This window comes from Nelumbo lutea, chromosome 3, assembly GCF_056320005.1.
Source record: "Nelumbo lutea isolate HS-2025 chromosome 3, American lotus-T2T, whole genome shotgun sequence".
Lineage (NCBI taxonomy): Eukaryota > Viridiplantae > Streptophyta > Magnoliopsida > Proteales > Nelumbonaceae > Nelumbo > Nelumbo lutea.
In genome coordinates, this window is record NC_142686.1 from 41,045,440 (window position 1) to 41,073,392 (window position 27,953).

Consider the following 27,953-nt stretch of genomic DNA (forward strand, 5'->3'; position numbering starts at 1 on the left):
CCCCTGATCAGTCCACAAATGCAAATTGGATTAGCATTTCTAAGACCATTTGTATTGTTGTTTGTTTCCAAACGAAGCAAACGCCTGTACATTTTTTGATAGCGTTTGGAAGAAAGCATAAAAGAAATCATAACTTATCGTTGTGATAGGGTTTAACAGTGACGGCAACCACCTCCCATGAACGATTGATGCATCTGTTAAGCTTGTTTACTCCCTCTTTGAAGAAAACAAATATTTATATCGAAAAAATGAATATGGAAATGTGTCGATTTCTCGAAACGAAACTGCCAAGAAATACAATTTCCACCATTTTATGATGCAAAAATGTATTCCAAACAAATGACTACAAACCTCAACCGGAGTACATAAATGTTATTGGTTTTGTGTTTGTATCACAAACAAACACAGCCAAAAGCTCTAAAATCAGAGAACGTGATCAACCCCTAACCAACGGCATGATAGCAAAGGTTGTTTCGTTTTCCGGCGGCTCTCCGGCCATTGTAATGGCTAGTGAATGCTGGTGCAGAGGCATCGACGGCTGTCGAATGTTGCCTCGGATCTGGAAAGCCTGAGGACTGCACTCCAACTCTCCATCAAGCTGAAACGCGTTATGCAGTCTGCTCCACTGTTGGCTTGCCAATGTTTACTCCTACATTGTTTACTAGGGCAAAGCAACTTGGCATTAGAAGGCATTCTTGGAAGAAAAGCTGTTGTTGTGAATGAATATAAAGTCTGAAATTGGTGAAGCAAGAAAAATATAAATTTGAAAGAAAAAGAAATGAAGAAGAAGATGTTGTCGAGGACAAGAAGACCATACATCAGACGACTATACTCACTAAGATATTAAGCTTCCCTTTGAATAGTGAGGAAGCTTTCTCCATGAGCTTCTCCCGTTGAAGTTGGACCAATACATCGCAGACTGAACTAATGACTTGGAGACCCGATTCACTCTATAAGGCCTGGTTGAGCTCAATTTTATTGTGACAACAAATATGTACAAATGCTCCAAAGATAGTAAGGTCTTCCACGTTGAAAAGACGATGAAAAACACATGCCGCCATTACATGAATTTACAGAGTGACTGAGTGAGTGGTGAACAAACTACCAGCGAGAGAGACCCAATCCCTCCGGTGATAAGTGCTGTCATTCTTTGAAGAGATCATTTCATTCTCCTTCACCCTTCGGCCAAAAACGCCATATTGCCTCCCATTCATGATTCTCCCAATGTCAAGGTAGAAGATAATGAATAACTGACTGTTAATTAACCATAATGACCAATTTAACACTTTTTGAAAATTTGAATACTATAATAACACATTTGAAAGTTGGGATACTAACTTCACACTACCCCCAAAGTCTTGGGGAAAAAGCAATGAAAAACAATGAACTCGTGGCATTGATGTGGTAAGTATAATAAGATCCATGATCCTATAAGAATCAAACGGGTCCAGCCGAACAATCAGCGTGGTTGAATGATTGACTACTGACTACTTCTAAAAGGCGTGGGATCAAACACAAGTTAGGGGCGAGCATGGGTCGTTCGATTTGGTTCCAAGGCAAAACTTGACTGACTTCGGACGGTTCTGGTGCTTAGAAGTATAACCTATCCCATCAATATTAGTTCTAGTGTTGGTTCTAGAACTGGCAATTTGAGAATCGGTTCCAAAGTCTATTCGGGAAACTTGTTCCTTCTTTATCACCACATCCAAAAGATATAATTTATTTTTTTAATATTTGATTTTTTAATAATAATGATAATAATAATTCATAACTTATATTACCTTTTTTATTGATTAATATGAGTAATTTAATTTATAGATTATTATAATATATTAATATATAGGTAAAATTTATCATTCTAATTTAAAATTTGTAAATATTACCTTTTACATTACTTATTATACGCATTAAATATTAAATTAAAGAAAAAATGATAAAATCACTTAAGTCAATAGTGAAATGAGACCATGCTCTTTATAACCATGAGTGTTTGGGTTCAATTCTTCAAGTCCTCAAAGTCTTTTGGGATTTATTTCAATGTGTGGTTTGGTTGTAAGACTGGTTCCACCATGATCAACCAAGGCCAACCAAGGTCGGTTCTTTGAGTCAATTCAAGTATAGTAAATGCTTAGACTTAATAACTGAGCTAGGTGAGGGATGAGGGCTCCAATAATTTGGAACCAGACTTATTTGGTAATAGATTGGGTATGATTGGTTCAAGGCCAGTTTGACATCAGTTCCATTCGGCTTTGGGTAAAACCTATCATTTGCTCTCCCCAAGTTCATCTTGCTGCCCCCCGTCCCTCTATGCGACATGTAACTTTGAAGTTAATAAGAGTTCAAAAGAAATAGTACTCACTTAAGAGGGCTTTTATGTTTCTACTTTTGCTTTGCCATGTAAAGCCATAAGCAAGGTAGAGCCCGTTTGGAAAGCTTAGTTTAGAAAAGTACAAATTTAAATATGTAGAATGCAAAACCCTGTATTTGCATGGAATATGTACAGTATAGAATAAATAATAATACAAAATTTAAGGTTTTACACTCTACATATTTGCATTTGTACTTCTTCCAAACTGAGCCTAAAGTTCAAAATGCTTATTGTACAGCTATTTACACTGCTCTCAGTTGAAGCTTCTTTAGTATCTCTTCAAAGTGATTCGGCTCAACCAATTCAAAATTTCAGCCCTCCCAAAAGCACCCAATTTTTTGAGGGTTTTCATGTTGTTGCTTTGGTTGTGTTTGGTTGTAGTGCAATTTTATTTGCACTAGTACAAAGGCATGAGAGTGCAAATGAAAAAATGCATATTCTCGTTTAACTTTATTTTGTGTTTTACTTATTCTGCTTCATATTAATTTACTTCATTTGTACTGCAATCAAACAAAATAAGTTAAAATTTAAAACAAAAATAATAGGTCAGAATTTACATTCAAATCATTTGCACTACCATAGTTTTGCATTAGTGCAAATTTATTTGCATCGCAACCAAACACAGCCTTTTGAATTTTGTGAGGTAGGATTCACTTGGAATAGCTTACATGTAATGCTTGCTAAAAATGAAGAGCCCAAATTAACTAAGAGGACTTTTAGGTACCAGCTTCTGGCTTTATGAGGTGGACCCCGGCTAAATAGCCCATAATAGTAGCCCAAAATAGTTGGCTTTCAGCCAAAAATAGGGCTTTTCATTGAAGTTTCTTTAAGTGATTTCTCCGAAGCAACTCAATCAAAACTTCAGCCTTTTACAAGTCCTTAATTACTATTTATCCATTTACGCGGTTCTTTGATTAAACTCCTTCGAAGCAGCTCAGATCAGGCAACATAAAGCCCTGTATTGTCTTTTTACACCGGATGTATAAGATACTATGAGTAGAGAGAACAAGAGAAGTAGCATATGAGGCCTGAGCATCATCTATTCTATCATCATCACCAATTAAATAGGGCCTATTGGTTATAATAAGATCTTATTATGGCAAAGCTGATAAGGCCCATTAATACTAGGGTCAAGACCAGCTCTACGTTGAGGGCTTGACTCAAACCAAAACCAACCGATTGACTGCCCAAATGCCTCGGAATCCATTGAACACCTACCATTCACCTTGTGTTTATATACTTACCATCCAACACAGTTCAAATCTGCTTCTTCCAAGCGTCTAGGGATGTGTCAACCAAGCCTTTGTCATCCTAGAAAGGATATTTTTTTTTTCTGGTAAGACAGAAGGGAGCATGGTTTTTAAAAACGAACCGGTGACGGAATCGGTCAGGGGTCCGGTTACCGGTTCGAACAGTGACCATTCGACCCAAACAGCCGGCCTGTTCTGACAAAAAAATTAAAAAAAATTAAAACCGTTCAAATGGTTCGAATGATTAACCGGCCAATTCAGCAATTTACAGACCAAAATCAACGGTTTTGGAGGAAAACGGAATTGATCCCAGTTTTTCCAGTCCGACAGTCCGATCCAGTTTGGTTTTGAAAACCATGGAAAGGAGTGTTCAAAGGCCTTAACCTTCCTGGTTATATATCTACTAGAAAGTTGAAACAAGCAACGCAACATTAGGTTCATACAAATACTTCATAATTTTTATTAGTTAGATGCAAATGTGACCACAAAACTTTTTATCAGTTAAATGACATGGTAGAAACTTCTTTCTGACAGATATAGCATTCATGTCAATGAATGAAAATGAATTTAAATAAACTGTTTTTTCTTTTTTTTTTTTTTTCTGTTAGTGAAATGATTCTTGTTATTATAATGGTTTTATTTGGAGAAAATGAAAGTAGGGTTTAAGAAAATAAGGAAAAGAAAAAGAAAATAAAAAAATTTTAGGTGAGTTTTTTGGGGTCTGATTTGCAAATCAGAATCGGAATTGAAATCGAAATTGAAATCCTTTGAAATCAGAATGGCTGTTCCCATAATCTGTTTTGTTCAGATAAGAATGACTGGGAATTTCATTCCCATGGGAGGGGCAGGGAATGGCCACCCCACCAAACAGTTGGAATTAGAATAGCCCATTCCGATTCTAGACCCCTATTCCTGCAAACCAAACGGGGCCTTAGTAATTTAACGCATTCTAACATTTGACTTAACGGGTGTTTAACAACGGTTGGTTATATTTCAAAAAACAAAACCCTATTCTCGAACACCCACTATCAAGATAGTTTACAATTCAAATTTTGGATTCTTGAGCAGAGTTGCAAATGCAGAGGGAAGAAAATGCATTTGCAAATAGGGGAAGGAATGAAGTTTGTCATTTTCTTTTCTCCCCTCAAGAAAATTTGAGAAGGGGACGTGTAGAGTCATTCCCCCACCGTTTAGCCGGAATCATTAGAAATGAATGCATAAAAAAGATTGAGCTGTGCATGTACAAGTTGATTGGGGTGTCTGCACCTTGAACTGTGCATCTATGGGCTAAAGGGATATCCACTTTGACCAGCTGGACAAGCCAAACTAAGCCGGAGATGAAAATCGTGATAGTGTTTAATATTCACAGTTGCAAGAACTTCTCCAAAATGAATTATTGAAAAGCAGCAACATTTGCATGATACATGGAAATCTCCTCCAGCAATCCTTGTCTGCCGACTGCCATTCCAATTTTCAGTGCAAAACCTAAAGGATGTAAGATAAGCCCCCATCTCCCATCAAAGCAGCTACCAGGGCTAGTTTTTCATCCTCATGTGGAATCTTATAATTAACCCATCATTAGCTTAACAACCGAAATGGGAAACCTCTAAGCTCATAGACTGTGGAAACATGCCTAAAGAATAGGGTAGGAAAAATACATTAAAAAAGTCTAATTGTAATTACTAGTAATTCAAAATTTATACCAAGGACAAGCATGGAAGCCATCTACTTCAAACATACGAGAGACTACCCTTTTTAGATCAGTCCCTGGCGTTGCAGGTCAGTATATGTCTTCTTGTTGTAGATGTTGCCCTCCTTGTCTTCGTATTCCTCTTCCAGGTCTGGTCGCCACTTATTCAATCCTTGCCTTTCTTGTATCTTCTCCCACAGCACTCTCGCTTCCTGCATAATGGATAAATATGCTGTCTTCAATCAGTTTGTTGAACAGATTATGGTAACTTTCGGTTGGGAAGATTCTCTTATTTTTTTATCAGTAATTTGGGAGTGTGCTTCTACATCTAGTATATTCCAATTTGTAGAAAATCGTCAGACACAGAGATGATTATTACATAAGAAATCCTGATACTCTTTCCTTCCCAAAATTTATTTATTTGTACCAATATGTTTTAAAAAACATCTTAAGCCTTCACCCTCTAAGGGAAGCTGAAGAAAAATGTCCCAAGGCTCCCAAAAGCATAAAGCACAAACCTTTTACCTTGAGATAACTTGTGTGTAGACCTGTTCATGGGCCGGGTGGCCTGACAGGCCGGCCCGATCCCCGGACGGGCTTGAACATGCTTATAGGCCCGCGGGCTTAAAGTCGGGCCAAAAAGCCTGGCCCGCAATAAATTCGATCCGGGCTCGAGTTTTGTCAAAATAGCCCGGCCCGACCCGACCTAATATTAAACTTAAAATTAGTTATGTGATTATGTCCATTTGAATAAATTTTTTGATTTAAGAATATAAAATTGTGTTCTAAAATTGAAAAAGGGAAAATTACCATCTTGAAGGCTTATTGTTCATTTAAATAGAAAAAAAATACTATCTGAATTTTTAATTCTAATTTGAATAGGGAAAATTGTTTTTTTTTTTCAATTAGGTCGGGCTTCGGGCTCGGGCTTGGGTTTCGGGCTTTTTACTAGGGCCGGGCTCGGGCTCGGGCCTGGTATATTTTCATTAGTGACAAATGAAAGCCCAGCCCGAGCCTGGCTTGAGCCCGGCCCGGCCCGGCCCATGAACAGGTCTACTTGTGTGTTGTCTGTATGCATGTGTATATATGTAAATATGTATGTATATGTATTCATGTATGTAAACTAGTGTAGGAACCCATGCGATGCAAGAGGTTTTATAGAAACTAGTAAGAGATTATGGAAAAGAAAATGTAATTCAAACCAACTAACACAAAATCTTCGATGACCATAAAAGATGATTTTTAAGGGAAAAAATCATAACATATTAATCAAGCATTGTTTTGTAGCATTTGTACAACCTTACTTTTAGCTTCTGCACAACCATTTTATTATTAGAGGTAACTCACTTTAAGTTGATCCAAGTTTCTGAGAAAAATATTAAATTTGAAAAATAAATTTTGGAGGAAGAGCTCTACCGCTGGAACTAATATTGGGGATGAAACAAGTAAAGATGTGCTAAACTCAAGGTTACTTGGCGGCTCAATGATTCCTTATCCTACATTGGACTCCCCCTAGGTCGTGGTAACCCCAAGTCTAGCTCCTTCTGGAACTCTGTTTTAGAGAGACTCGTGAAAAATCTGGCCTCTTAAAAGTAAAACCATATTTTGCTGGGGGTTAGCACTGAATTGGTAAAATCAACCTTTGTAAATCTCCTAGTATATTACATATCAGTATTTAAAATCTCTTGTTCAGTAGTAAAGAGAACTGAGAAGATTATAAAGGACTTTTTGTGGGAACCAAGAGACTCTAAAAAGGATTTTCTAATCAAAAGAAAAGAGGAAGGAGAGTTGGGTTTGAGTAGACTGGTGATTGGAAATACCTTTGTGTTGAGAAATGGTTTGGCATTTTCCTTGGGACTTTGATAAATTATCATGACGAGAGCTTATGTATGATATGGTATTTTCTAGATGTTCTTTTTTCATGAAAACCATTTTTTGTATCTTGGTCATTTTGTAGTAGGATTTTACATTGCAAATACAGTTGGACTTTCATTGCTTATCTCCACCAGTTTAAATTGCTATGGTAATACCTCTCTTTGAATGTGATAGGAGATATAAGTGGTTTTCCAAATGACATGATCAGCCCAATCCCATAGACATGGGATCAACCAACATCAAATAAATCTAAAACAAAATAAGTAATCACCACAAAAAATCTAAAAATAGAACAAATACATTTACAATATCAAAATAGAGAGAGAGAGAGAAGAGCATACATTTATAGATGTAATTTCATTGAAGTTCTTGGTGTTTGGAATACCAAGGCAACGCATCCCATGTTGATGGCGCCATTCCTTGAAGTGTCGCTCAAAGGCCCTACGTCCCCAATAACTATGATTCCCACATATTTCGCACTTAAATTCCTGAAAAGCATGTCAAAGAAACTGTGACAAGGTGCTAAATAAAGCCATTTATGCTTGCCTGAAAAGCAGGTAAAATTGTGCAAGAAAGCTTAATTATCTTTGGGTGATTGGGTCCTGTAGCTCCAGACCCAACATCCCAGCTAAAAGTCAGCAGCTATCTCCTTTTTAGCTCTCTTCTTGGAATTTTCATGCATATGCATTCAAAGAGGAAGCAATCTAACAGCTAACGTGACAAAGAAACTGTTCTATATATATATAGCTGTATAGTTGTATACATAAAGTTAGAAACAACAGAAACCCCGTCATCTGAAACAATGAGAGGAAATTAAAGTAATGATGACATGAAGAAATAGTGATCGGAAAATTCTCAGGGAAGAGATTTAGATAAATAGGAACCTTATACCTGCAAAATAGAAATGTAAAACATGAAACAATGTATGATTGGCTACGAACCCATACTAATGGGTTCAGAAGCTCCTTAAACTGGGTAAAGGGGGAATACCTGGCCAAGACCATGAAGCTTATACAACCAGTACGGGATAGGCTTGCCATCCCAGCCCATTGGCAACTTGAGAGGATTATAAATTTGCTGCTCCTCTTCATCACTTTCGGTGTCAGCTTGTACCTCTTCCTGCTTCAAATTTGAGGTGTATGTTATTTACCAATGGCAGTGACCAGTGAGCATGAACTAAAAAAATGTGATTCACAACAGTGAGGATCATTAAAGTTTGAACCTTTGATTTTTGATAATCAACCAGAAAAATAACACAATCAGACTACATACCACAAATTACAGATGTATGCAAGCCGGTTACTACAGGCCATAACTAAGAGATTATAGTAAATCAAACAATTCTTCTTTTGTTATTGTTCTTATAAAATATTTTCAGATACAGACAAATAGCATGTAATTGAAGGAACAAGATCAGATGGATGGGAGAATATGGTCAAAGTGAATTTCATCCATGGTCATATTAAAATATGATTCATCGCCCACTAATTCAAAGAACAGTCAACAAATAGACAGTTTCTACAGAATTTTTTCATTTAAGATTTCACAAAGCCCATCACTAAAGTCTCTATCAAGCATAAGTAGCATCACCTCTTCGCGTTCAGCCTCCATTTCCTCATATGTCAAAGCTTGCTTCTTCTCAACATTTTCTTTGGTTTGCATGATTGTCTGCATGGTGACAAATAAAAGAATGATTATTGATATGGGCAGAGACGTCATCCATTATCATAATCATTAACTCTGCATGTATATATGAAGAAATACCCTTATCTAGATACTAGGTAATATCATTTTCTATGAAGTGCATCATACCAAATGAAGTCCTGAAGGAGTGCATACAGGAATTTTCTTAATGAGAGAGAGAGAGAACCTCATTTAGCAATTCGCATAGCCGCTTCATCTTTGCCTCCATGAGGGCAATTTCTTTGAAATTGTCCTTCTGTTGGGAAGCTTGTTTTGCACCACTTTTTTCGAGTAAATGTGAGCCTTTAGCAAAATGCTTTTTATCAAGTTTCTCTAGAGGGGTGTGCTGCACAGGAAATAGAAATTTGAAGTATATAGTCATCAGACATAATCCTTTCAAAATTGAGCTTCAGGTAGGTAAGAGAGATTTAACAAAAGTGAAGGGAGAAAACACATCTCCAAAATAATTTCATAAAAAAAAAAACATTTCAATTTTACAATAATACAGAGATTCATTCAATTAATAACTACACCAAATTAAAAAGGAAAAACACTAGAAAATTCAATGAGCCATCAGTCATAGAATGGTAATTCATCATCAGTCACAGTGTAGATTATTTGAAACTTCTATGAGCCATCTATAAGCAGTTGGTTCTAGGTTTTACTTTCACATTAAACATGATAAATATTATAAAGAATATCTCTATGAAGTCTTGATATTTCACATTGCAGTTACCAAATTCAAACTGCAAAGTGCTTCTTGTTTAACATTTGGAGTGCATTTCTGTATTTACACTCATGATGCAGTACACATTTTTAATTGGAGCACACAACACTAAGCTGTTTATCAAAAACAAAACATACAGAAGAATTAACATGATTAACTTGGTATTTTATTTTCATTCTGTCCCGGTAATTACTTAGATATTTAGATTCAACAAGAAAATAGAATTAGAATATAAACCACCAAGAAGACAAAAATACCTTAGCATAAGGAAGACATTTCCTACCAGAAGAACTTTGTTAATTCATTTCCACAAAGAAAATTTGACTAGATATCATAGTTTTAGGAGTTCTGGCTTTTTTGTACAGCTTCTCATTGTATAAAGGACCTTTTCATTAATACAATTATACTTTACCTTTTGCTCAAAAAAAATTAATATGATCATTTAACTGGGGTGTATAGGTAATTATGCCCCTTTTGGATATTGAAATGAGTTGCTGGTAACACACTTTTGGCCTTCAAGGTCAATGCAAGTGCATGAAGACCTAAGTTAAAGGACATGTTAGGCAATAGCAACTCTTGAATCACACTTATCTTATTAATCGCATGCCTTCTAGGGTTTTGGGGTTCAAATCTCCCTTTAGTGTTTTCTTTCCAGACCTTAATGTTTTCTCCATTCCTTTGCAAGTCCTTGGGTGCACTTGCTATGTTCATGTCCCTAGTTTCCAAAGACGTAAGTTTGAACCCAAATCCAGGAAGTGCGTTTTTCTAGGATATGCCTCCACACAGAAAGGTTATTGCTGCTTTGATCCCAGTAGTGGCACTAGTTTTGCTTCTACGGATGTCACTTTTGCAGAGTCAGCTCCTTTTATAGTCATTCCTCTGAGGGGGAGCCCTGTAATGAGTTGTTGGCTTCTCCCCTACCTTTACCAGCTCCTAGTGACTCTTGTGTTGGTCCTTCTTTGGTTCTTGTAGTTAAATCTTTTGGCTCCCCCATTCCTGCACATCCTCCACCTCCCCCCTAGTCCTCCTGTGTTCACTACACCTCCTGTTCTTCAGAGGTGGTACCAACGGCAAAGGCTAAGGCATGGACAGCTTGTTCCCCCATCTCCAAGTAAGCCTTCGACATTTCCAGTCACTGAAAAGAGGACAAGTGCTATACTGCCATCACCAGTACCTTCATTCCTAGACCTTAACCCACCCATTGCCATAAGAAAAGGTAAACGGAAATGTATTGCTCATTAATTTGTTGTCCCCTTCCTACTATTCCTTCTTAGCTTCCAGTTCAGCCCAACCTGTCCCTAAGAATGTAATAGAAGCCTTGTCTAGGCCAGAACAGAGGGATGCCATTAGAACTGTGATACTTGAGATATTGTAGACTTGCCTACTGGGAAGGAGCCTGTTGGTTGTTAATGGGCTTACACTATAAAGTATCATGCTAATGGACAAATTGAAAGGTATAAAGCCCACCTTGTTGCCAAGGGATATACTTAGGTCTATGGGATCGATTATATGGAGACCTTTTCTCAAGTGGCTAAGATGACATCTGTGAGGGTTTTGTTGTCTTTAACAGTGAACTATGATTGGCCTCTTTATTTGTTTGATGTAAAAAATGCCTTCTTGAATGGTGACTTGGCAGAAAAGGTGTATATGTCCCTTTGCCCTGGAATTAGGCCTGTAAGCAGTATTTGAAAATCCGAACTAGAATCTGAGATTCGACACAGTCGAATCGGATTCAAATATGTATTGATCTGATCCAATAAATATCCGAACTGATTATATATATACAAAGAAGGTTAATAATGTAAATAACAAAATTTGAGATTCTCCATTTTCATATCTCCTTTCTCATTTCACATTGAATCGAGCAAACATGAAACATTCGAACCTCTGTATCTCTCTCCAGTCTCCATCTCCTTTCAAACCCTAACCCTCCCTTCGCCGTCGCCACCCGAGCAACCACACCGGCTACATCAACGACTGGACGATCGAGTACCGTTCACCCGCCACCACTCCTCATCCTCTACCTCTCCTCAGTTCTCTCTCGTATCTCATCTAATCATCTTCTCCTCTTTCAAATCTCGATTTAGCATCGCTACCGTCCGAGCAACCGCCATCACCAACAGCAATGTCAGTGACAGTAGTCTTGATCGAAACCACCATCACCACCTCACTGGCCACCACTGCCATCACCACCAGCCACCATTGCCATCGATAGAATTCGCATCAAATCGAATATTTGATTTGATAATCGAAATCGAATTCTAATTGAAAGATTTGATATCCATCAGATATCGAATCGAATTCGAATATTAGTGTTCATAATCAGTTTCGAATTCAAATCTAGGCTGATTCGATTTAAATTCAATCCATTTACAAGCCTACCTAGAATGTATGTTAAGGAGATGCAAGATAAGGTGTTTAAATTAAAGAAGTCTCTTTATGGATTTAAACAATCTACTTGTGCTTGGTTTGATAGATTCTGGACTGCACTTGTTCAATTTGGTTTACTCAAACACAGCAAAACCATACTCTATTTGTAAAGACGAAAGCTTCTCATGTCACCTTCCTCATTGTATACGTGGATGACATTGTTGTCACAATAAATTCATGATCTCAAATGCTTCCTTAACTCTAAGTTTGAGATTAAAGATTTGGGGGAGCTGCAGCTTTTCTTAGGGGTTGAGGAAGCTAGATCTAAAGAGGGGATTTTCATCTCCCAGCAAAAATATGTGCTGGACCTTCTCACTGAGATTGGAAAACTTGGTGCCAAACCTGCTTCCACTCCTATTGATGTGAATCATAAGCTCTCGGTTGATGATGGAGAGCTCTTGACCGATAAGGGAGTTTTTCAGAAATTGTTGGGGAAACTTCTATACCTATGTATAACACGGCCAAAAATTTCCTATATGTGAGTGTGATTAGCCAGTTTATGCATGCTCCTAGAGACACATATGGCTGCTACAAAAAAGGGTGTTGTGTTATCTAAAGGGAATTCCTGAGAAGGGTATACTCTTTGATGGGCATGGCCATATGAAGTTAGAGGCATATATAGGTGCGACTGGGTAGGTAGTATAGATGACAAACGATCCCCATTGTATTATTGTGCCATGGTTGCTAGAAATATTGTTTCCTGGAGGAGTAAGAAGTATTCTGCTGTTGCTTGACCTTTAGCTAAGGCAGAGTATAGGGCTATGGCCCATGGGTTGTCAAAGTTGTTGTGGCTCATATCTCTCCTAGAAGAGATATGAATAGATTATGATAAGTTGCTGATGTTGTATTGTTATAATTAGACTGCCATCGACATTGCTCATAACCTAGTTTAGCATGACAGAACCAAACACATTGAGGCAGACAGACACTTCATATGAGAGTGGCCTCAGGGGAAGTGTGTCTCCCTTTCATGTCTTCATAGGAACAACTAGCAAATATCCGGGCCAAGGGAGTTCCTAATGTGAAGCTCCAACGCTATGTAAGCAGGCTATGCATGACTGACATCTATGCTCAGCTTGAGGGGGAGTGTAAAGAAATTAGGCTGAATGGGCCTTAGTTTTGTTCAGTTATTCAGTTATTTTCTTTCTTTTTTTTCTGCTGTAGTGAGCTGCCTTTATGGGCCTTAAACACTTTTATTCTTATGTTCCTTGAGTCAGCCACCTAACTAGGGGAAACCATGTAACTTTCTCTTTTATTTATTTCAGCATATATAACATGTTTAAGGGATAGAGAGATATACGATTCAGCTCTCTTCTCCTCCCCTTTTCTTCCACTTTCTTCTTTCTCATGAACAGCTTCTTCTTCCTACTTTCTTCATTATTTTTCTTGTTAATTTGTTCTACAATCAAGATATTGTTGGACTTGTTTTCTTCTCATCACATTAGCTACTAAAAGTGATGCATTCGTAGAGAAATAGACAGATTGAAAGTTTCACATGTTGAATTGTTGAATGGTTGAATATGTTTTATATGTTATGTTTGATTTTGTTTCTATCTTGAATGTGTTTTAAATATTATGTTTATACATTTTAATTTGATCCAATAGACTTTTTAAACATTTAGTTTCTTTAAACATTTAAGTTTGCATTTTTGGAATTAATACTATTTCTTTTATTTTTCTGATTTTTTATTTAAAATTTTCACCTTGCTTGAAAAAGGCATGCACCTCACCTTGCACCTCTGGCACAAAAAGCCCATTGCACTTTTCTTGTGCCTCATGCTTTTTTTTTATTTCTTTTGAAAGGCTACACAACGGGGGGTAGCCCATCCCCCAATCCAGGTGCAAGTGGGATTCGATCCCAAGTCTAGGTGCCAAAAGCTCCCCCAAGGGAAAAAAAAAACACCACACACACACACACACTAGATTATCCATAGAGCCCACCAGGCACCTATGGGACCACCAGGCCTGGTTGATAATCTAATGGAGCCAAATGTATTGATGGTTTCCATTTCAAAAGAAAGAGATAATAATCTCCTTGAGGTTTTAGGAAGAGCAACTGATGTGTCAGGTGGGTTCACTCACTATCTTGGGCCTTAAGGAAATTGAGTTGGCAAAGCACAGCTAAAATGTCTATAAATATGTATCTTTGTAATTGACTAGATGGAGAAAATATGGAATATCAAAATTTAAATTTGGTGATTTATATAGTCTATAAATCATCAAACTTAAAAAGTCTATATCGAAATTTAAATTTTGTAAATTAAATTTAAAAAATCTATAAGAGACTTGATTTAGAAAGTCTGTAAGAGACTCTCCCTCTCTTCTTTTCTTTTGTTTTTAATTATCAATCGCATCATACCTAAGTACTTAGTACAAGTATATCTAGACATCAACTTATTAGTATAGCACTTAAAATGATTTATTAACTACTATGATTTATCACAGAGGATAATAGAGGACTCCTTGGGATAGCACAACAACCCATATAGTGCTACTCATCATTAAAATTGTAGTTCAAAAGTTTAGTTAGCATTTTATGCATGCAAGTTGGGATGAAATATTGCTACAGGGCACAAGAAGGCAGGGATGTGGTAAGATTTTGTTGTGGAGAGAGAAGAGTACCATATACATATTTCTTTTTCCTCAATGCAGCTACAATAATTGTATACCTTACCTTTGTAAGAAAAAGCCTTTCTGCACGCTGCTGAACAGTACCACCTGTTTTCAGTCCTAAAGCAGCCAGTGCCTGTCAGAAAACATCACACAATCAACAAAGTGATTATTTAAGATGGAAACTGGTAAAAGTAATAGGATGCCCTGAGGTCTAAAAAATAAAAATATTATAAAAGAAATAAGTTGGTTCAGGGTGATCTTACCATGCTCAAATGCACAAAAAAAAAGCTACTATTATCTGATAAAAATAAGAAAATTGCTATTTTATACGGATTATGAAAGTGGTATGACAAGTTTGATGATTAATGTGATTTGAGGTTACCATCTGGTTGACAAGTTTGATGATTCTGGGGGACAACGGGTGTAAAAGACTTTATTAGGAGTTGGTCATCGTATGAATCCTGTTAATGATCAGAAGCTGGTGCTGATAAAAAAAAAAAGATCAGAAGCCGGTGGCTCTCTTCATTTCTATTCCCCCTTTTTTTAAGGTGAAGTGTTGAATTATTGATAAAAAAAGGTAAAGTGTTGAATTACATTAATGGAAAAGCCAATTACATCAGCCCATATACAATGAGAGCAAATAGAGTGGGAAACTGGGAATATACAAAAAGAACTAACGAATCACTCAAAATAAGCCCAGCTTGCAAAGAAAGAAATAAGCTGGACACCCTCAAAAGCTCTTTGTACACCCAACCAGGAGCATAAAAAACCTATAATGTTCTTAACTGAGTCTAAATCTGTACATTTGTTGAAAAAAATGTGACTAGTTCTTTCTTTCCAAAGAGACTAAAAGATAGAAGAAGCCAAAGAACTGATTCCGGTGGGTAAAAATGAACACCCAAACAGGACCAAGCCATTTCTATTCACCTTCAAAACATGTTATAATGTTATATAACCAACCTGACTTTATGAGCTTGATAACTTCACAGAGAGGTCTGATTCTTGGGATGAGCCAAAATGCATCAATGATGGTTGGAATTTTTTTTGGTGGCTAGGGAAGACTAAAGGGCCTTGACACAGGAGAATAACTTTAGCTATAACTGGCTCCAGATCCCATCCAGAGGCGTCTTGACACATTTTTGTTCCACCTTGATTATTATTATTTTTTTATTGGAAATGGTAACTTCATTAACACAATGTTAAGTACAACTGTCAACCCCTAAACAGGTATCGAGTCCCCAGTAATCTTTATTGCAAAACTACCCAGAGCATAGCCTCCCTCACAGTCCCTGGTCCACCTTGATTAATAACAAACCCTGTTTCCAGATTCATGTCATGAGACTAAGGGGCTGTTTGATAACAGCTGAAGATGCTGAACTAAAAAAGTTATCACTTTGACTTTTAGTGAATCAGACTTTAAGGATGCTATGGGCTGCTTAATGGCTGAAACAGACGTTGGGTAGACCACTATATCCCTGAAAGTTCTATTATTTGATCATTTTAACAGCCCCTAAGTGACAGACTTTCATATCATAAACCTATATCTCCCAGGTCACTTCCAATGCATAGAATTTCAAAGCCTTTCAGGTTAGAGGATAAATAGCTGTTGGACAAAATTTTCATACTTACAGTGCAGAAGTTGAATTTGTTCTCTTTCTCTAGTGCAGAAGTCGAGATACCCCCAGCATCCCAACCAGTCGCCTAGGTTAGCTTTGGTGTCATAGTTGTCAAGGGAAAACCTAGGTGATAAGGTGCTTTTAGGGGGTTGCCTCGCCTAAACAACTAAATATTTATATGCAAGACACAACATAATGTTTTTTTATATTTTTATTTTATGTTATTAATAGCAGTACAATATATATCATTAGACTAAATCATCCATATTGTAGGTTTATGGTGCTAATATTATTAATTTTATACTAGTTTCTTTTTATTATTTTCTTATTTGGGTTCAGTCGACACACAAGTCGGTGACATAGGAGCCGTTTGATAATGACTGAAGTTGCTGAGACTTACTGCTTTGTCTTTTAGTTGATAAATAAATAAATAATAAAACCTTCAGGGGTATATGATCGATCCAATTTCAGTTTCAGCCATTAAGGAACCCACAACCTCCTTAAAAACTTGTTATTTTTAAGCTTTTTAATTAAGCATCTTCAGCTGTTAGCAGATGGACCTATAGTCTTTTGAACCCTTTAAGACTTTAAAACCTGAATTGATAATTAAGAAGTAACTTGAAGATTTTATCCAATTCGCTCACAAGGACAATCAATAGGACCTCTTCATCATCATCTTCTTCCTCCTGTGTTTTGTATGCTTTCTTTCCTTTCTTATTTTTCTTCTCATAAATATGTTGGTTTTCTATCTTTTGATATGGGGTTTATGCATATTTCACGAGGATCATGGTAAATATTAGTTAAAGATTACTGCTTATTACTATGAAACCTAGGAAACAACCCTAGGATTTATATTATATATACAAACATATATATTTTATTTTTTTATTTTCAAAAACTCATCGCCTAGGAGCCTGCCTAGACGACTAGGCGACAAGGCACTCCCCTGTCTCCTAGAGCCTTGGTGCCTTGAAAACTATGATTTCAACCAATAGGATCACAGATGACAGTGAACAATCTTCTATTGCTGGAAGGCCCAGATCATGGACCACTTGACTGTTGTATTATGTATGCTAACATAAAGCATAACAAGTTCACACGCTAAATCTGCAATCTATGACAGAGGGTAATAATGAAAATGCAGAAAAGATATATGCATGCTACACTGATTATGCAGTATACATTTTTTCTATAAATAGATAGTGCGGTATACTTGATCCAAAGGGAAGTCTTTCAGGGCATGATAAATTCAACTTAGTATCTAGAAATTTTGAGATGATCAGAAAGAAAACCATTTACCTCCTTCAATTTTTCAGGTCCTACTTCAATTAGTTCCTCCACTGTGCTGTAGTAATCAAGATCTATTACAGTATCCGGAGCTGAAACGTCTCCATTCTCTTGGCCCTTACTTTCCCATCCTTCTACCTTACCATCTGCCCAGAGCTCTTCAAATTCAGTTTCAACCTGCCACAAGCCGATCAGCATCTCAGTGGGAAAGAATAAGATGATGCACTTTGCGGGTCAGAAATCTTAACCAATTGTATAAAAGTATTGACCCCCCTCCCCCCCCCAAAAAAAAAAGTCAGCTTAGCAAAATATTACGCAATTTAAGATGCCTAAATTTGAACATGGAAATAAGCTTACAATCTGGAATTGGATACTCAACCAAGGCTCAGGTGGCTTTTGTTAAAACTGTTTTTCAGCCATTGTTGGGGTCAGTCATTGGACTTTAATATACTGGATGGACTAGATTGTCCATATAAAATTTTAGATATATCAACCATGCACTGCATCTCCTCATTTTGGACATCACACTTATTTCATGATGGAAGTGATATGGTATAGTTTTTCTTTACGAGTAACTATAAATCTTTATTAATTGTTTAAAAGAACAATATGTACAGTGTTGTCTCAGAAACACTCCATTTGGCCTAGTTTCACAAGCCACTCAAACTACACGTGCTGTTGTCCTTTACTGGACCAAACCCCAAAAATACACATGTTATACAACTTCCCAATACCAGATAGGGTCAGATTTGCAATGTTACACCCATTTGCATCCCCTTTGTGATGGAGACCAAACAAAGGGACACAAATGGTTGTAGCATTGGGTTGGGATATTGAAGGAATTTAATTATTATTTTTGAATGGTAACTCTATTCTAAGACGCAAATGGTTGTAGCATTGGGTTGGGACATTGAAGGAATTTAATTATTATTTTTGAATGGTAACTCTATTCTAAGACTACACCTTTAAGAGTATCAATAAGGGTTATTGCATCTGAAAGTTCAAAGTCCCTTAGACCCGCTTCTTAGGCCTAAATCACAAGCTAACCCCTGTTCTAAAGGAGATGCACATTAAGAGAAGACTTTTTTTTCGCAAGAATAAGAATAATAAGTAAAATTCAGTCCTTCAGGAGTAGCTTGTTTGCAATACCATTTCATTTGCACTGGTAAAAAAAGTATGGAACTGCAAATAAGTTTGTTTTGTTTACAGTGCAAATGAACTAAAATAGAACTAGTGCAAATAAAAGTGAAGTAGAAAACTGGAATTTAAACTTCTTGATTTTTGCTCACATACATATTGTACTGGTGCAAGTAAAATTGTATTGCAAACAAAACAAGCAGAGAAGTGTCACCCCACCAAATATCTTGCCAAAATTTTATTTTATTACCTGAGAGGACATAAAGTTGAACTAATTGAAAAAAAAAAAGGCTTTCCATGGAGAAGCTAAGGATGCTCTCAGGTTCAGCCACGTGTCCCAACCATTAGCTGACGCACTGTGAATGATGGAAGAAATGGCTTTCCAGGGTGAAGCTAAGGATGCTCTCAGGTTCAGCTGTGTGTCCCAACTATTAGCTGACATACCATGAAATACTTTTGACTACCTCGTGCCACAAGCTGTTTGAGTCCAAAGGGAATCTCCAAAACTAAATGCTCAGAAGTGACAGGATTTTAGGTTTCATTCTTCCCATGTCTGGCCTGCCTTCCTCTTTGATCTTACAAGCAGACTCCTTAATTCCCTTTCTTTCCCTTTCCCTCAGATCTGTGGATCCTTTCTTCCCTCAACTTCTCTCTGTATTTCAACTGGCATTTTTCTCTTCAGTCTTCAATCTTTATCCACCCCCCACCCAAAAAAAAATCATCAGAGTCTACCCTTACACACTTGTCATCCCTTGTGCTGGCCATGCAATTCTGTTCTAATTGGCATTTGGCAAACACCAAGAAACCACCAGCGGTGAGAAGAAAAATCAATCAAGACTTGGTTTTGGGTTCTTTTTCGTGTTAGTAACAGTCCAAAGTTTTTGGGATTCTAATTTTAATCCCATAATAGTGAAAAAGAGAAGCTCATTAAAAAACTACGACTTTAGCTGGATCTGTGAAAGTATTGTGCTTTTTATCTGGTTCATGTTCAATTTTTATGGACGAGAATGAAGATTTCAAATTCAAGCTGTTACAGTTTCAGCCTTAATTTCTAATTAGGGAAGTTTCTCTTCTCCTCCCTCAAGTTGGGATTAGATCTTTTTTTGATAAGCATTTCTTCAGGCAGTATTTTTTTTTCCTATTAACAAATTTATTGAGAAACAAGCTGATCAAAAAATATTATAAAGAAATAATAGAAAATAAGGGTCCTTAGTTACATGCAAGGTTTAAAGTATTGATACACCCTGGTATGCCAGCAAGTGTGTATCGATACTTTGTACCCCATGCTTTTTTTTAGTTTTTTGTTTTCAAAGTTCCAGTTTTGCATATATGTTTATATTGTTTAATCAATAAAAACATCGGTCTCCTGAAAAGACCTTTAAATAGGTGAAAAAACCTTACATGCAGAAACCACAAGTATAGAAACCCCCAATTTGATTGTCTGAGGTCAAGAATTGTAGACATAAAATGATAGAGCTTATACAGTGTTTTAAAAGCAAGAGGCACCAGAAAAGTGCAAAGGCCTTCTAGCCCCAGGGCACAAGGTGCAAGGCAAGACTTGGATGAAACAAGGCACAAATTTATGATTTTTTTCCCAAAAAATAGAACACTAATACATAAAATAAATATGCAAACCTGAATTTCAAAAGAAATTGAATGAATTAAAAAGCATATTTGCTCAAATTAAAATACATAAGCATAGCATACAAAACAAATTTGAAGTGAAAGTGAAAGCAAAATATGGATCATACCAAAGTCCATAGAGCACACAAAAATTCAAGCATTGCAGACTCTTAGCATGTTTATCCATCTCCTAATTGCATTACTTAAAGTATTTACTGTGATTTTAGACATCTTGCATTCCTAAACTTAGGAGGTTGCAATTCCTAATACCAGGGTCTCACATTCCTAATTATATATATAGGGGTTGTTTTTGTGATTTTGGTCAAAATTCATTGTATTTTAGGGTTAGGGATCAAATATCAGTTATATGGTTGTTAAGTCTTTAATGAAAACATTTTAATCTGAGATCCTATATGCAATAACTAGGGCTGTAGGTAATAATTATACAGGTCTTTGTTCTTATGTCTTTAAAGAGTTAGCACTTAGCAGAACAATTCAAAGGTGTAAAACATGTAAGAATGTGTAAGGTAACAAAAAAAAAACTGATAAAAGACATGAGCACAGGCCACCTTGCACCTGAAACCCAGGCTTGCACCTCCTGAAAGGGATAACGCCTGGGTTCAAGCAAGGCGCATGACTTAAATGCACCTAGGCATGAACTAGCTTAGTGAGGAGCACATTTACAGATTACAAAAAATTCCTAATTTATAGAAAAGATATGTCAGGGTGGGAGATTCATCCTCATTAAAGCTTCTTTGGCAAACCTGCCCACATACTATCTCTCGACCTTTCGAATGGCAACCAAAATTGCCAACCGGCTTCAAAGGCTTCAAAGAAATTTTCTGTGGGAAGGAAGTGGGGAAAGTGATCTCATCTGGTGAATTGGTCCCAGGTGTGCAAATCTAAGGAGGATGAAGGCTTGGGAATAGATCTTCTAAGTAAAAGGTTGTGGAGATATCCTCAGGAACCGAATACCCTATGGACTGAGATCATCACCAGCAAGTATGGGAAGCACACCAGCGGTTGGGATTGCAGTTTGCACTTGAACCGGGTCAAGGACATAAACCCTTGGAAAGGTATACTCTCAACCTACCAATTTTTCATTTCCTATATCAGGTATAAAGTGGGAAATGGGGATAAAATAAAATTCTGGACTGATGTATGGTGGGGTGACTCTACCTTGGCTGCATCCTTTCCTCGCCTCTGCAGCCTTACCCGAAACAAAGAGGCTCCCATCTCCTTTGTTTTATCCTTAAACCAATCTCAGTACACTCTCAGAGAAGTGTACCTCTCCCCAAATACCACTGACACTCGAGAGTCTGGACCCTACACCCAGCAGGTAAGTTTTCGACTAAGTCCTGCTTCAGGGTTCTAATCCAGGAAGAACAGACAACTGTACATTTCCCTTTCAAGACGGTTTGGTGCACACACATTCCATCCAGAGTTTGTTTTTTTGTGTGGGAAGCTAGTCTGAAGAAGATCAACACTTCTGATCTCCTCCAGAAAAAGAACCATGGAAGGTCCTATTTATCCCCACACGTATGCTGTTGTTGCTTAAAAGCCAGGGAATCAGCCAATCATATTCTGATCCACTGTGAAAAAACTAGAAAATTCTGGATTTTCTTTCTCAATCTTTTCAATTATAGTTGGACTTTCCCTGAACATGTGAATAGACTCTATCAGACAATGGACAGCAAGAGGGTTAAGCAAAAGAGGAAGGACTCTATGGCTTTCTGTAGCACATGCTATCCTTTGAAGCATCTGGGAAGAGAGAAATAGTCACATTTTCAACAACAAAAATAGAAACTATGAGGAGCTCTTGTCTATCATTTCCTATAGAAGTTGCCTTTGGACTTCCAACTCAGAGTTTTTTAAAGGAGTTCCCTTTTCTGATTTTCAAAGAAATGCTGCAAACTTCTTGTTTTCTAAACATCAGTCCTTATCACCCCCCTCCCCCAGTCTTCTGTTGCGGAAGGGGAGATAACCATGTACTTTGATGTAAGTGCGTTTAGAAACCCAGGTGCAGCAAGAATTGGTGGAATTTTCAGAAGAAGAGATGGTACAGTTAATTGGGTTTTCAGTGGACCGATTGGGATAGCCTCTTCAATGAAGGCTGAAATCATGGCAGCACTAACTGGAACCAGGATTGCAAGAGATTTGGGCTATCAGAACATTCTCATAAAAGGAGATTCAGCAAATACCATCAAGCGGTTAGCTGACCCAGGCAGTGGTTGATGGGCTTTAGCTCATTTCTTGGCTGAAGCTAGAGATATCCTTTCTAACTTAAATGCACAGTTGGGTTGGATCCCTAGGGAGCTAAACTCTGATGCGGATGGCCTTGCAAAAGCTGGTGCTTACAGGGATTTCTTGTTTAGTGATAGCTTTCTTCCTACTTAACCTTTGAGTTGTAGTGTCTGTCTTTCTTTGTACATCTTCTTATGTACCTCCAGGTTCATTAATAAAGTTACCATCTTTTTCAAAAATAAACTAGGAGTGATAAAACTTACATGCTTCATGTATTAATGCATCTGAAGTTCTGAACAAAATGGGCACATACAAAACTGGCAGAGAGAGAGAGAGAGAGATGGAGAATCACATCAAAGAAGTGATAAAGGTGTCAGAAAAGGAGGAACAATAAGAGTAGACCTTTGAAAACATTTTATCAAGATCCTGCAAAGGCTCCCTCCGCTGAAAAAAATATATTAAATACTCCAAAAGATGCTCTAAATACTCCTTGTACTGCCTGCAGAAACGGGACACATAAGATTAAAAGAAGAAAAAAAATTATAAAAAAAAAAACTAAGGATTCAAGTGAAGTCTTCATTGTCAGCTAACTAGAGAAACTTTTTCTACCAAAAAATGAAAAGCTTACCTTGTCAGTTTCAGGTTGCAAGGGATTTTATCAGGCTGTGAAAACACATCCAGATAAGCAGAGTACTCAATTGCCTCTCCAAACTTAGAATTTACATACTCATTGTATAATTCATGCATGTCCAAGTACCGCCCAAAAGCCTCCTGCAAATTAACCCCATACATATTACAACTTTAATAAAGGAAGTTAAAAATTCAATCAAATATCTGTGATATAGGATAGAAAGGGGAAATGTCCCACTAGGGTGTACATGGTGGGTAAAGAAAGAATTTAGATTTGGCACCAAACAAACTTCAAATTTCATTCCTCTTCTAAAAATTCAAATAGAACTATATGTTTTTTTTTCATTAACAATGACTATTCAACATAAAGGCATTTACATCTTACCAGGAAAAAGAGCTGCTTTTACAAACTCCAATTTTCAAGTAGGAAATTGACCAAAAACAATTTACTAGGATAAATATAACTAACACACGAGATACTCAAACAAGATCATAAACTCTTAATAAATTTAACCCACTTAATCCAACTACAGCTTTTTTTTCTTGGTTCTTGGGGCTATACTACAGAGGTAGGCCATCCCCATCCCCATAGCCCCCAACCCTGTGACAATGGGAAATGATCCCACACCTCTACTATAACCAACCAGAGACTGTATCAACCAAGCCACAATCAGTTCGTGGGGCTACTGCAGCTAAACAAACCAAAAACAACTCCAGGAGAAACCATATATAGAAAGACTAAAACCTTGTCACCTTTGGCGGAGATCTGTTCTTATTCCTCCTCCTCTGTGGTGTCCTCTCCGGCGAGGGCTCTTCTTGCTGGTTGATCTCCTTACTCAAACCCTCCACTCCCTCCTCGATTGCACCCACTAATCCCAATGAATCTCCCCCAGTCCCTTCAATGACTTCTTGGTTAGATTCACTTAGCCAATTCGGAACAAATAAAGGTGATGGGCCACCCCCTTCTCGGCCCACCCTAACTAGATCCCTTAGTAGGTGGGGTCGAATCCCATTTGGGTCACCCGAATGGTGATTTTCCTCAGATTCAAATACTCGCATTAACCTCTCCTCTCCTTACCCCTCCCCCCTTTGGTCCTCTCCTGTCGGCCTCTCCATTTGACAACCAAACTTTAAACCCTCTCTAGATGGCAACAGGTTGAAGTCCTTTAGACACTCCAAAAGAGCTTCTCTAAAGCCACATTTGAAATTCCCGCCTGACCTTGTAGAGCATTCGAATTTTGAAGCTCGTTCCCAATCTGACCATTCACTGTAGAGACAATTGGACGGTCAGGAGCTACATGTTGTTTACTAGTCTCGACAAAAGTGCCCAACCGAAGCTCTTAAGGACATGTCTCTCTTACGGATCACTAGTTGTTCGTCTCCTTCCTCTCTGACATCCCCTCAGAGTTGCCGCTCTCCTCCACCTCCTCTTCGATCACTACTGTTTTGCTTGCTTCTTAACCAATCTCTTTGCCTTCACTGTTGGCCTTCTCTCTTGCTAGATCCAAACCTAGAATGATGTCTCTCCCACCATAATCTCTATCTTTTATGGAATCACCCCCACCTCTTACCTTGATAAGAACCCATTACACGTTTTTAGTTCCTTTGCAAAGTTGCCTATGACTAGGAAACCCCAACATAGGTCACCAATCCCCTGTTCCCCTTCATAACACTAGGACACCACAACAACAAAGGCTGACTAAAGACTTTAATCCAAATTTCCTTTAGCGAGTAAATCTCCCCCTTCTCCGATTAGAAATATCCAACACTCACTACCCACCAACCGATCACCAAACAGTTTTGCCCCATCCTACATGGTCTTTGTCACAATACCCATGCTGCCTCTTCTCTCGTCGGGAAAATGAATAAGTACAATTTTCAATCATCTTTTTTATTCTCACACCTCCACCTCACCCCTAACTCTCACTACCTACCTCTCAACTTCATCCATCCTTACCCCTTTCTCAAAGCAACCAACTAAGCATGCCCATCAAGAAGTCCCTTCTTGCATTCACCCCTACTTCCTCTATTTCTAGAAACAATTGTTCTCCATCTCTTCTCAGAAAGGTATCTCCGAACCAAACCCTGACCATGCCCCTACCACCATTGTGTTCCTATAGGAGAATTTTTTTTCTTACATTTGAACCAAACCTTCTAGGGTTATACCAAGACTCCACCACCCATCTTCTTCCCAGACACTAGGGTTTCTAAATCTCCCTCTAAACACCACTAGACTTCCACCAAACTCCCCCCGAACAAGAGCTACTACATCACCATACTTCATCATCACAGTTTGTCATCATAACCTCTGTTTTTGAGGTAGGAAAATATATTGTGATCTTGTTCCAATTGTTGCCATGAATTGTTGAACTTTGCTACAATTCCCTCTACCCAATTTATGCATTTTGAGTTCATTGTAGAAACCCTAATTATTGAAGAAAAGGACGACTTCTTTACAGAATTGCAAAGAGAGATAAGCTAGGACTTTTGATTTTCTACCTCAATGTCGTGCACTCCCCCTACTTCTTACCCTCCTTTTCCCTAGCTCTGGCTTCCAAAGTAAAGAACCTATAACTTCAACTTTTCAAAATTCTAAAAGCTCTCTTATAAGACTCTTCAAGCTATCTTGAGTCTCTAAGTAATCCCATTCCCATAATACTAATAAAAATGAAAATAGCTTTCAAAAAACTCAAACTAGTGAAAATTCAAATGGCCCTAAATCACAAATTGCCACTAGTATATGAATATTCCATAGATTCTTTTCTTTTTCCACGCGTGCATCAATGCCATTACTTGTTCAATGTGCAGATGAATGTCTCAGCAAGGAATACTGGGCAACATAAAGGTAGAGGCAGATTCCATTAGTTGTGGCAAGCAAGTTGATATAAAACAGCATAGGCCCTTGGATTCGTAAACATACAATAAGGGAGGAGAAAGAGGGGCATTTGGAGTAACCTTCAAATGGACAAGAAAATTAGACAACAGTTTGGCTAATACATTGGCAAGACAAGGGAGTGAATAGGAATCATTTGTATTGGGAGTAACTTTCCAAGGGGAATGCTTGTAATTTGAAAATTAAAAATCAGATGTATTGGAGTGTGTGGCATTTGCTTGCCTATATGGGGTGCTTGAAACATCCTGTATATAACTATATATTAACATCATTCCTTTTTATAAATGTAAGAAATTAGCGAGTTACTAATAAAAAAAGGAATACTGGAGAAAGAAGGGTAAGGGGAAAAGACAGGAATTCTCAACTAAGATTCATCCTATCAAGAAAAAAAGTGAAACCAAGAAGCCATTTTACATTAAATTCCCATGGACTTGCACTACAATTTTGTTAAAATGGGAGAACATTTTGGCAAATGTGGTGGAAATTGGTGAACAGAAGTTGATGATTCTGAATGCTAGTGTGCAAAACTCCAAAATATTATTAAGAATCACATTTTTACGAACTTACAACAATGATTTTGGTTGAGAAGTGTTCGGTGAAACTGAAACCTCCCTAAAAATTCTGAGAAACCTTGTTTCCCATGTGACAAAATGGGAGGTATATGCAGCAAAAAAAAATTGTGGTTTTCCTTATATTAAGAAAATTTACAAAGAGGGAGAAACAGTAAAGGGTTCCAGAGTATGTTTGAACACTCTGAAAGCCAAGGCATTGCATCCCCAGTTCTGCACCCCTAATTTCAACCATTTTAATTTTGAGAACTTACACTTCATATTTCAATTCACTAAAATGCTGGATAAATTTGACAAACCATTCGCGCCTACTAAGAAGATCAGCAATAAACCTAACAGCAATGATAATTATGAAAACCGTAAAGTACAATCTCCCTGTTATGCAAAAAAAATTTCACAAAAAAAAAAAAGTTAGAAGTTTAGAAACAATTACAGAAGACACACAGATGGAGAGAGAGAGAGAGAGAGAGAGAGAGACCTCCCCACTGAACTCAATGTACGGTTCTTCTTTGAGCAATTCCTCATATTGCTCAGCTGCGTCAACAACATGCGCAACTGGATGGCGTCTATGATACTCACGAATCTGCAAAATAGAAGAGGAAAGACTCCAGAGGCTGAAAAATCTTATATAGAAATGCGATTCATTTTCCTAGTAACAATAGGAAATTAAGCGAAAAAACGAGGAGGGTAAGAAATTCATCTGCAAGTACGAACTCATGCCTCTTTGAGTCTGTCATAAAACGCGCTAAACACATTGGTTCCAGTAGCTGTTTGACCCCCGAGAGCGGCAATTTCATCCTTCCTCGCGTTATCTTTATCTTCGTAGATTTCAATCTGCAAGCATTTAGAATTATAGAATTTCAAAACAAAATTGTTTGAAAGGACGATAACATAAAGATTGATTATCTTCCCAGAAATCGAAGACAGAACGAGAGAGTTACGAGCTTTTCAGTTGTGGAGGTGATCGTATCGATCATGTTCCGGACTCGGTGGTTCTGGAACAAGCGTTCCTTGTTCGAGGCCGGCTCGCGCTGAAGATCCTTCACTATGAGACGTTCGAGACGCTCCACTTCCTCGTGAGCCGCCCTCGTCACTTCTAACAGAGTCGAAGACATCCTCACGACTCGACTCGAACGACTAGGGTTCAGTCACAGACTCACAACTAGCAGAGAAAGGATATACGTTCGGAGGTGGAAGAGAGGGTTTTAGCAAAATGTGCTTTTTTTCTGAAGGAAACAAGAGAAAAGGCGTTCTTTTGTCCGAACTCTTTTCTAAAACTAGAGCACCGCCGTCGGAGTTCAAAGATTGTCCCTACAAC

The 27,953-nt window shown here is 37.7% G+C and overlaps 1 protein-coding gene across 1 annotated transcript; it reads right to left on the minus strand.

Moving 5' to 3' along the window:
- Positions 1 to 4,987: 4,987 nt before the first annotated feature.
- ATO (splicing factor-like protein) lies at positions 4,988 to 27,953 on the minus strand. The gene is made up of 12 exons (XM_088977286.1): positions 27,577 to 27,953; positions 27,356 to 27,469; positions 27,114 to 27,218; positions 23,172 to 23,314; positions 22,946 to 23,042; positions 17,552 to 17,716; positions 14,698 to 14,769; positions 9,054 to 9,212; positions 8,774 to 8,851; positions 8,174 to 8,302; positions 7,525 to 7,671; positions 4,988 to 5,520 (listed from the first exon to the last, which is right to left on the minus strand). Exons 1-12 carry the CDS (start codon positions 27,748 to 27,750, stop codon positions 5,374 to 5,376), a joined length of 1,530 nt encoding a protein of 509 aa, XP_088833412.1. The 5' UTR covers positions 27,751 to 27,953; the 3' UTR covers positions 4,988 to 5,373.

Coding starts and splice junctions, on each gene's coding strand:
- ATO (XM_088977286.1), bottom strand. CDS start 27,750: ATGTCTTCGACTCTGTTAGAAGTGACGAGGGCGGCTCACGAGGAAGTG. Junction 23,315..27,113: donor ACATTGAGTTCAGTGGGGAG/GTCTCTCTCTCT, acceptor GTTAATTTGCAG/GAGGCTTTTGGGCGGTACTT. Junction 5,521..7,524: donor ATGAAATTACATCTATAAAT/GTATGCTCTTCT, acceptor TCCATTATGCAG/GAAGCGAGAGTGCTGTGGGA.